At 39.2% G+C, this 11,294-nt stretch overlaps 1 protein-coding gene across 1 annotated transcript; it reads left to right on the forward strand.

Moving 5' to 3' along the window:
* rad23b (RAD23 homolog B, nucleotide excision repair protein) lies at window positions 1-9,978 on the forward strand. The gene is made up of 10 exons (XM_053340233.1): window positions 1-182; window positions 1,784-1,865; window positions 6,082-6,161; window positions 6,568-6,749; window positions 6,860-6,915; window positions 7,647-7,774; window positions 8,093-8,228; window positions 8,359-8,486; window positions 8,885-9,091; window positions 9,273-9,978. Exons 1-10 carry the CDS (start codon window positions 117-119, stop codon window positions 9,384-9,386), a joined length of 1,179 nt encoding a protein of 392 aa, XP_053196208.1. The 5' UTR covers window positions 1-116; the 3' UTR covers window positions 9,387-9,978.
* Window positions 9,979-11,294: the final 1,316 nt, after the last annotated feature.

Here is an 11,294-nt window from a genome sequence, read left to right on the forward strand (position 1 = left end):
GCGTGAAGTCATGGCGGCTGACAGTTTGTAATGAGCCAACGAAAACAGCAAAGACTCTTTCAAGTTGGACTTACAACGTTTAAAACAGGGCCGGGGATAAAAACTCTGTCGCCAAAATGCAGATAACTCTTAAAACCCTTCAGCAGCAGACGTTCAAAATCGACATCGATGAAGAGGAGACGGTGAGAGTTTAAAAAAAAAAAACCCATGATGGGGTGGTGAAGTGGGAGTCGGTTATGTCCTGGATCGAAGTCTTTTTTTGAATGTTATTTTTCAAAGTTAACCATCTATTGTTAGGCGTGCTTTAACGTAAAAGATACGTTTTAGATCAGATTTAGATTTAAGATTATATTTGCTCATGTTCGACGCGGAACTTCAGACTAGATTAGCGTAATTTATTAAATATCGGTCAGGAAAGTAGTTTATAGTGTCAGCATTTAGCCGTAGCCCATCTAAGCTTCCAGATAAGGCTGAAGAATAAGTCAAGTTTAAGCTTTATCGTTTATTGTTTGTGGATCAGTGTGTTATTAAAAATTAACACTAATTTTCTGCGAAATTAAAATCAATATTGGCGCCACATAGAGGGCAGTAGTAGTTAGATATCGTTATTAGTGGTAGTGTTTAGTTAATGTAGATTAATGTCATTTCTACTGGGGACCAAGGTTGGGAAGGTTACTTTGCAAATGTAATAGGTTACAGATTACTAGTTACCCTGTTGTATGTAATAAGTAACTATTTCAATCACTTAATCAAACTAATGAAACTCATTACATTAGATTACTTTTCTAATAAATAATTATACATGTTTTTAACTGCCCAACTGTTTTTCATGGATACTGACATGATTTATAAGGGAGATGATTTCTTATAAAGCAAGATTTATCTCTTATTTGATGTATTCATTAGTTAATGTAATTTTTGGAATATAAAATAAAGATATTTTATGAAACAAGCCAAAAGTCTACTTGGGCTTAATTGGTGCTGTGACACCATTTAAGCCCACGATATGATTTAATTACAAAATATTAAAAAATACTGTTTTCAAATAATTTAAAATAGCAATATATGTATTCAGCAAAATGTTAAGAAATGAGGGAGAAAGATTTTCCCCCTGAGAAAAATCCTTAAGGTCTGACTTCAGATCTAACCGCTTTTATAATCAACATTTTCATCAGTAACTGTAATTTAATTCTTAGTAACTGTAACGGATTACAGTTGCACTTATTTTGTGATTGAATTATGTAACACCACAGGTGTGATGAAGTACTGCCATTAAAAATATTGAATGGTTTCAAAACAGTATCCTGACTAAATTTACCAGCCTGTGATAATCCAGCAACATAAATTCATCAACATTTTAACTCAAAAATGAGATATAATTTCTTTTAAATTAGGCCTAAATTGACCACAACTTCCTAAAATATGTGTAAAACCTGTGGTAATAAGTTGGCTAAAAAGGTCTTAGGCAGAATTGGGTGATAATTTATACCTCATGCTTTATAAATGATCAAACCACACCGGGTCCATTTAGACCATTTTGACGTCATTACTCCATCAGTATGTAATTTGAATTGGGTTGGAGTTAGGCTAGCTGTCTCGAGAAGTCAGAAGTGTCATGTGTTTTTATCATGACACTGTGACAACATGGATTTTATGAGGGTGCGCACTTTGGACTTCATTCATGCTATACACTCGGCAAAATGGTGGCTGTAAAGCGTTCATTCATTTAATTCACGAGTATTCTGCAAAGATCATGAAAACTATCACGATTCTTCTTTCACAGGTGACGACGTTAAAGGAGAGGATTGAACAGGAGAAGGGGAAGGATGGTTTTCCAGTTGCTGGACTGAAACTGATATATGCTGGTATGTTTACAGGCTTTTTACAGGTTTATTGTTTTATCCCAACTTAATTTCTCCCATTTCTTGATAAGAGCTCATGTTTACATCACTCAGTTTTTCAGTGGCTTACTGTTTTAGATTTCATAAAACATTTAGAAGTTACTACAAAATAGCTGTTTTGTGTTGTATTTTATCTATTTATTAGATGTTAATGTGATGTTTGCAGTACATTAATAATGCTGATAGGTCTATTAAACTACATAACATTCAACTCAAGTCAGGAAGAACCTTGTTTATCCAATGTTTATATTGTTGACATGTATGTTTATTCTCACTTTCTTTGGATCTAGATATGTATAATATAGGCTGCATCCAACAGTTTTCCTTCATTTTAGTCGGATGATGTCTGCACTTCATATTCTGGACAATCTTAAGGAGCCTAAATTGGTCTGAAAGCAAGTTGATACACAGTGCATGTAGCCTAAAGTGGGCCTACATTGAATTTAGCACAAATTTCAAATGTTTGCCAGCTGAAAATTAAGAAAATCTGCTATGTTGTGGAAGAAAAGTTGACAGCTTGCTTTATAACCCAGCATGAGAAAGTATTGAGCACAAGGTGTGGCTCGCCTCCAGCAAAACTGCAGGAATCAAGGCAAAATTTCCTCTTTTTCTTTTTTTTTTTTCTTACCAGCAGCGGCCTCACTCACATCTCCTGCTGTTCCGTAACTGAAACTGCTGGCTGCAGTTTATTCCTCAGTGGCTCTCTCCAAACTTCCCTTGCTCACACAGCTGTGCAGATCTGTCATTATAGAGGAGCACAATGTGGCATTTTTGACAGCTGGCGTACTTTTGAGTAAACTGACAAATGTTGGAAATGGATTTGGCTCAATAATAGACCGCATCATTCTTCCTGGATACCCCCCTCCATTAGTTTGCCTTGAGACAGCTCTGTTCATCACTTATCGTTATTGGACTTTAGAGCCGCAAAGATCAGTTGATACATTGATGAGTCAGTTGACAAAAAATTAATCTGCAACTATTTTGGTAGTCAATTCATCCTGTAGGTCTCATTTTAAACAAAAATGCCAAATGTTTGATGGTTTGGGGTTCTGAAATTTGATTCTCTTTATCTTGCATCATAGTTAATGGACTATCTTTGGGTTTTAGACTGTTGGTCAGACATTTGGAGATGCCACATTCAACACGTTTCATTGTTTTTTGATATATAGACCAAACAACTACACAGCTAATTGAAAAATGATTGGAAGATTTATTGAAAGTGAAAATAATAGTTCATTTCAGCTCCATTGGAAATTTGAAAAGGGGATTTCTCTTGTGTTTACAAAAAACCCAAACCTGATGTAATCCAGCGTTTAAACAGGATCAGGAAAATGTAATTATTAGATTTTCCTCCTGCGTGACAGAGCCTGTAACAAGAGACCTGACAAAGAGCCTGTCTGCCTGTCAGACAGATGAAAACATTACCCAGATTATAACTGCAAAGGTTGAAGCTTGGGTAAGCACAAGTGTTTCATAACCTCCCTACCACCATTTGTTTAAACAAGCTTTGCAGTTATCTGTCTTTCAAAAGGTGCGTTAAGATAATGCTTGGGGAAACCGACAAAAACAAGCAATAAATACCATTTTTTTTGTCAGTCTTAAAGATCTTTGTTACACCACTAAAGTTTATGTTTTTAAACAACAAAACATGACAAACTCCAGGGGATGCTGAACACATTTCACATTACACTGTGTGTAAACAGCCAGGTGACAAATTAGTGGGAAAACCTGAAAAACATAACGAATGCAGATGCTTCCTCACAGGTGCTTTGTGATAAGCAGATAACATCCATCCATGATCTGTGGTGTGTAGAAAAATGCTGAGCAGGCCCAGATTCTGAGTTTGTATCTAGATGGCAAGAGGAAAAGATCTCATTTATCTGCATTTTAAGTTTTGAACATTTATTTTCACAAAGGCAGTCACTTCAGGATAAAAAAAAGTGCAGAACAAATAAAATCTTAAAATTGCTCCACACAACAGAAGCTTTACATAATACACCCCTGACAACTCTACTTCTTCTCAAAACTCATTGCTGTCCTCAGATTTTTTTTCTGAAGAAAACCAGCATGTCAACATTTTCTGGTTTCAGATGAGCACTGACACATGACTACATTGCCCCAAGTACTCAAACTCTCTCTGATGACAAATTCATGGCTGGTATTCACGAGCCAGCATGCTCTGCTTTGGAAAGTTAACACTGCGTGCCTTCCACCAGGACAGGAGATCTTCCTCTCCATCAATGGTGGGACTCATCAGGTAGCTGTTCAGCTCAGGTCTAGCGCTGCTCTTAAACAAGCTGCCCAATTTTGAGTAATTGGGCATTTTATGTAAACATTTAAAAAAAAATGCAAGTCAGTATAATAAAAAAAACAATAAGTCATATCGAATGTGGAATTTTGTATTCACTAAACTGCACATAAAAACAAGACAAGTTACCTTTTAAGGCAACTTTTCCATTTTAGTCTTTGCTCTTGCTTTGATGTCTAGGACGTTCTCAGCGCTTATGTAATTAATCTTGAGTCTTGGATGAGGGAACAAAGTGATGTCCAGAAGCTCCTGTGTGGCTGTGTTACTGTATTTATCCTCCGTGTAGCCGAGGACTCTTGACTTTATTGCTGTGCAAAGGTTGGTGTCCTCGTCATCTTCAGAGTTGATGTTCTCAAGAGGTGCACCGTGCAGGACTGGCTTCAGGTAGGACATGCATACATACGCTTCACCAGAGAGGGCATCTGTGAACTCGTGGAGAGGATGCTGAGCATTGCTGGTTGATTCAAGGATCCTTGTCCTGCCAAGTGGAGACCAAAGGAAGTTTCTTCAGACAGAACCTGAGACAAGGTCTTATATCTTCTCAAATACTCTCTGCCTTGAGCCCCATCTTGTTGGACTCTCTGAAATCAACGACAGCTCCAGCAGGTTTAACTCTTGCTGTGCCTGACTCAGTGTGGTCTCCCTTTTCCAACCGTGCCAAAAATGGCTAACCAACTTTCAACAAAGTCCTGTTTACTGATGTCCTCTTGCGTCAGCTTTCACAGCAAAAAGAAACCGAGACTTGGGTGTGGCTCGGTCATCCTGCTTTACCGCTGATCATTTGTTGTGGTGTAATTGTGCACATTTTTCAGCTGTCTCAACTTTTTTCTTACATCCTGCGTATAGTTCTGGGAGGTCAACTTGAAGTATGTATGGGAGGGAATTGTATATCTTCAGTCCAGCATGTGTAGAAGTTTTTGAAACCCATCTTTGGTAATGGTATTAATAGACACCATGTCTTAAGTGAGGTGCTGCATTATGACATTCGTTATCTCCCGGTGCCTTCATGAGCTCTTTTCATACAGGGTAACAGTCGTGGACAACTAGACTGAACTAGAGCATCACTACTTTCATCTGACTTTTTGGCTGTACTGTACTCTTTGCCTGTGGTGCTTTTTCAAATGCAGATATAGGTTTGTGGTGTTGCCTCGTGACGTGGCAGCTGTTCCATGACAGACCTTGCACAATACCTTCCTTTGTTGCGTAGCTGTTGTTTCAAACCCAAACTCTCCCATACCACCGAAGTGCTGCTTTTCTTTGGGACTTAATTGCCCAACGTTGCCTCAGGCTCAGCGGAGACCATTTTTTCGCACCACAAATGTAACGTTTTCCTTGGGTTTCATGTATTTGTTGGTTCTGGGTATACCCACAGCTGCCTTGGCCCACTTCTGATTGTTGGGCATGACTGTCACAAAAGGACAGAAAAAGTAGAAAGATATGGTCAGATGAGTCATCCCTCAGCATGTTTTCGACAAGTGGTTGAGTGTCTGTGTGGTGAGAGAGAGCAGTACAGACCTGAATGCTTGACCCCTACAGTGAGGGGATGCAGTAGATCTGTTATGTCTTGGGGAGGCAGTTTGCTGGCGTGGTTTGGGTCCACTTATTTGGGAAGGGTCACCACAAATCAATACAAAGTTGTTCTGAGTGATCACCTTTTATCTTGTGATGAAACATTTCTGTCCTGATGATATAACAAAAAGAACCAGATGTGGTGACAGAAGCAGGAGATTGATCAGGTCATCTCAACAGTCGACTATTCAAAACACAATGTACCACCATCTACTGTACCTAACCCTAACCCTGCATGTTGTTATAAGTTCAGGGCAATGCCAGTAGATCTGTGACTCATCTTTCTGTTTTTCTTTTCACTAGGTAAAATCCTCAACGATGACACAGCCATCAAAGAGTACAAAATCGATGAGAAGAACTTCGTGGTCGTCATGGTGACAAAGGTGCAAGAATAATAGTCTTACAAAGTGGCAGTATTTGTTTATTGAACCGATGTCTTTGATTAGTAGAAAAGCATGCTCTCGAATGTTATGGGTATGAGATAAAACTGAACTGTGATTACATTTGGTAACCTCTGCTTTCCACTGAGATCCACTTACGTCTGTATATCAGGCTGCTGAACAGACTCTTTCTTCACAGGAAGAAGTAGCTCAATGTTATTGCTGCTGACTTGGAGTGGGGTCAGTGTTGTCATTGCCTGGCTCTGGTTTACATCTTTATATTCCTGTACTTTGCAGATACTTTGCTCCAACCAAAGATGAGGTTATCTTTAGACACAGTCTTGGTCTTAGCTGCACTTAATAGTGAATTGTTTTGAACCAATCCTCAATTTTCAAAATTGATTTACAGCCTAAAACGGCCTCAGCTGCCGCTCAGCCTTCACCTGCCACATCAGCTCCCAGCACTACAGCTCCCGCTGCTCCTCCCGCCTCGTCTTCCAGCTCGGACAACCCAACAGAGCGTGTCTCTACAGATGACAAACCAGAGGAGAGGCGGTCTTCGATCGCTGACCCATCCTCCACCCCTGTCGGGTAAAGATGGGTAGATGTTTGTCTTTAACTATCTATCTGATACCAGCGTGTCTTGCTTTGAGAAGTGACGTGCAGATCACGCCTCACCCAAGGTCTGTTTTCTCTTGCAGAAGCTCTGAAGCTTCGACAAACACAAACTTAGTTGAAGAGGCAGTTTCAACTCTAGGTAAGGCTGGATTTGTATACATCGTTTTCTGATATTTGAGAGTTTCAACACACACACACACACACACATACACACACAGTTCTCACAGTTGCCAAGAGCTCCTAACTTTGCAAATATTACTATGCTCAGAGCAAATGCTGTAAATCTTAATTATATTGACTGTTGTAGCCATTAATGTCACTTTTCAGTAATTCAGGCAGGTTGTTTGTTTTTATTGGACACAGTAGAGAACTGTACCTTGATCTATGCTTAACTCCTATAATTGTCCTCTTGTTTTGCATTAATATCATGCTCCACAGATGCAGTGTTTTGTTTATTATGCTGACATAGTACTACATTTTGTTTCCTGTGCTCTGTGAGTTAAAAAGCATGGGAGCTGCATGTTGGTGACAGTAAGCTGTAATTTTGATAATTAAATTGTCTTGGCAGTGTACACTATGTTTAAAGATACATTGTTTTCCTGAATTGTAAGATCTACTTTTCTGGTGGCCCTGACAGTTGTACACCTCGGTTTTTTAATGAAGTGACTAATTCACACTTTTATGCTCAATACTAAAACTGAACTTGACCGTCATTTGCAAGTATTGGGTCATTAATTATAAAGACGTGATTGGGTTTAAGCTCCTCATTTTCTGAAATGTCTTTAGACGTGGCCAAGCACAGAACAAAAGTTCACAGATGATTTAGTCCCACTATTTAAGTGCGCTTGTGTGTCTTGTGTGTTTCTGCAGTGACAGGCCCATCATATGACGCCATGGTGACTGAGATGATGCTCATGGGCTACGAGAGGGAGCAGGTGGTAGCAGCTCTGAGAGCGAGCTTCAACAACCCAGACAGAGCTGTGGAGTACCTGCTCACAGTAAGAACAGATTCATTTTTGATTTGTAGAGCTTGATACATGTGTCATTTGCATGGTCTTTGCCATGTGCTGATATGAAGGAATTTTAGCTTACTGTCCTACTTTATTTGTGACCTGACATGGCACGATTATGCAAACCTTCCACCATCATGACAAGTTCTCAGAAACTTTTAAGAGGCTTCCTGAATAATCGGCATTCTTCAAATGTGGACATGACGTGATCTAACCCACAAACCTGTCACACAGTTATCTTTGTACAGCTTGTACAGTATTTCTGGTCATTTTTTAAAATATTGTATTTCATGACTTTTCCAACAGGGTATCCCGGGCAGAGATCAGGGCCATGCTACAGGGCCTGATGCAGTGGTGCCTCCAGTGAGTGGAGCTCCAGCTGTGTCTGCAGGCGGTATAACCGTCCCTGCCAACACTGGCTCTTCACCAAGTGCTGGGGGAGGTAAGAGGATGGTGCTGTGTTGCATGTTTACATCAGCATCAATGAGCAAATGTTTGTCTCGGTTATTATCCTCCTGCGTCCATCTTTTTGTGGCTTCTCACATATTTTGGCTCATACTTCATCCTCTCAGGGAACCCCCTGAGTTTCCTAAGAAATCAGCCCCAGTTCCACGTGATGCGACAGTTGATCCAGCAGAATGCTGCTCTGCTTCCTGCGCTGCTGCAGGAGATTGGCAGGGAAAACCCTGAGCTGTTGCAGGTAAAGCACTCACAGAGCTTGATAGGTGTTAAATAGCAAGCGTGTTGCAGTAGGTGTGGATGTGTTGACACATTTCTGATGGAATGTGTTTGTGGTGTAATCAGTCATTTGAGTCACAGTTCACTTAAAGGGACATGCCACAAATTTTACACTTGGAATTTCAGTTTACTCACCAAATTAGCCTTTGACAGTTGAGTAATGAGGGTCTAATGAAAAACACTATTGCTAAATTGTCCCTTAAATGTTTCATGTAACAGGTGTTTTTGATTTTACTCAACTGAGTATATAACTGGAAATTATGCTGCTGATGTTTCTGTTTTGTTTTCTAAATACCAAGCAACAATGAACAGTATCTATGCCTCTGCAGTCATGTCTAAACTCTTCATTCACATCTGTAGGAGATCAGCAATCACCAAGAGCAGTTCATCCAGATGCTAAATGAGCCTAATCCAGAAGCCGTTCCGGTAGGTGGAGGAGGTGGAGGAGGTGGGGCGGGAGGAGCAGGAGGAGCCGGGGGAGCCGGAGGGATAGCAGGTGATTCAGCCGGCGGGGGTCACATGAGCTATATCCAGGTCACGCCGCAGGAGAAAGAGGCCATTGAGAGGGTGAGCAGGAACATACGTTACATTTTCCATCAGTTTAACGTTTAGAGAAATCATTATTCTGATTATGTCGTAAAAAATTAACTTTTATATAACGGAGACTGATAATCATGAATCACACATTGTGATGTGCTTATTAAAATATTGTTCGGCTAATTTGCAACTCTTCTCTCTCCTGTTCCAGCTAAAAGCCTTAGGATTTCCAGAGGGACTTGTTATACAAGCCTACTTTGCTTGTGAGAAGAACGAGAACTTGGCTGCAAACTTCCTTTTACAACAGAATTTTGATGATGATTAGAAGAGCCATTCTTAATTTGACTTTTTTTTCATGTTTCTTCCTCTACTTTTTGATTGCAGGTATTGGATATATGTGTACAACACGCCTTTTACATTTCACAAAGTTTTATCCACCACTTCCACGTTCAACTCTCTTAATAACACTGGATCATTATCAGCTGATTTACACAGACAGGCTGTTGTTTTTTGATCAGTTTGTAATGGAGGAACAATTAAAGTATGTTAACTTTGCATCAGAAACCACCTGTGTGCTATTGATTTTTTTTTTTCTTTTTACAATTACTTTAGTTCAGTTCAATGTGATTGTTTTGTTTTCTGTCTTAAGGAAAATCAACATGGCTTGAAATGTCAGCATACATGCACTCATTGTTTTCTTTAAGTTGACAAGTTGGACATTAAAAGAAAATTAAAGTTGTGCATTACAAACAAGCAGCATGAATGGCACTGGTTCTTCTTCTATTTAACATCCCTCATCTACATGTGAATCAACAAGATTGTAGGCAGGAGCTGTGTGAAAACACAATTTAAGTCTGAACTGGAAGGCATATGTCAGAGCATTTTTACATGTATATAGTTAACATACATGTCGTAGGGTGTAGTTGCGATGACTTGTCATTTTTACAGAAAAAAAAAATAAAGTTTTGAAGAAATGATGAAAGCCATGCTTATTTTGCTTTGTGTGCTTGGTGTGTGGCTGTGCACAAATATCAATGTAGACTGAGACTTAACCACAAGCACTTTACCTTTATGATTTCTTTACATTTCAATGTGTGCTTTATCAGTTTCACTTAGTCACTCTCCACTTTTATTCCACTGGGCTTGTTAGGAAGTTGCAAAATTCCTAAATCTTTAAATAAATTCCTCACTATTTCAGCTCTATATATCCCATTAAAAGCAGTCTCCACACGCTGCTCAGTTTAGAAATAAACTAGAGCCTGGAGTGTGCTTAAACCCACACTAACCTACAGGGGGCAACAGAGACCACAACATGCATTCAAAAGTCATCACTGTCCACACTGGCATGCCAGTTGCAAGGTGTTGAACCTGAACGCTACAGAAGTGTCAATATCTAAAACCCTTTTACAACATTTGAAGACAGTTTCAGACAACTTCTTAAAACAAATTAAATGTATAAATAGTAAGACTTCACATGATTGGTCTTTTATGGATACACGTGTTGGTTTGCATTAAAACATGGGCTTTTTATGTCGTTGAACGTTACTGTTAATATAATGTTACTCATCTTGTTTCAGCTCTGATGTTGCGATACAGAAAGTATGATTATATTGTCATAAAAATATCATTTTTGTAATTAATTTAGAGGACATTTGGTGATCACACACTAATCAGTTTTTAAAGGTTTGATTACTTACCAAACAGGAGTGCTTTCTTTTTTTCTTTTCTTTTTTTTTTACAAAATTAGGCAAACTGTTATCATGACTTCTGGAACAGAAGTTCTGGAACAACTCGAACCAAAATCATGAAAAAGAAAATTCAATTAACAGTGTATCTTACTGTGAATACAGAACATGAAAATTGAACTAACTCAAGACAATGCATGTAGATAGACACATATATGTCAGGATAATTATATGGCAGAAGCACATCAGGATGCTATAACACTGTTGCATCTTTTATGGGTTTCATTCATATTGCGCACCTGAGAGCTCCAGTAGAAAGTGGCAGTCAGATTTGGTGTCACTCTTGAATGTCAGCCAGCAACTCGGCTGTCCTTCCCATTCTTCCCGCTGACAGGTGGAAAGAGAAACCTCATGGAAACACGACATTGTAGGAGTGTATTTTTTTTAAATCTTTTTAACAGCAACATTGTGTTAGTTTGCTTGAGGCAATCTAGGTATTATCAGGGGGGCAGGGGGGAGGACTGAGAACTATTGCTGCCATTTAAATG

This window comes from Scomber japonicus, chromosome 19 (genome assembly GCF_027409825.1).
Source record: "Scomber japonicus isolate fScoJap1 chromosome 19, fScoJap1.pri, whole genome shotgun sequence".
Classification (NCBI taxonomy): domain Eukaryota; kingdom Metazoa; phylum Chordata; class Actinopteri; order Scombriformes; family Scombridae; genus Scomber; species Scomber japonicus.

What these genes read in the sequence shown, in the direction of transcription:
- rad23b (XM_053340233.1), top strand. Translation starts at nt 117, where the DNA reads ATGCAGATAACTCTTAAAACCCTTCAGCAGCAGACGTTCAAAATCGAC. An exon ending in TGGTCGTCATGGTGACAAAG is followed by an intron (nt 6,162 to 6,567) that starts GTGCAAGAATAA and finishes ATTGATTTACAG; the next exon opens with CCTAAAACGGCCTCAGCTGC. An exon ending in TTCACCAAGTGCTGGGGGAG is followed by an intron (nt 8,229 to 8,358) that starts GTAAGAGGATGG and finishes TCATCCTCTCAG; the next exon opens with GGAACCCCCTGAGTTTCCTA.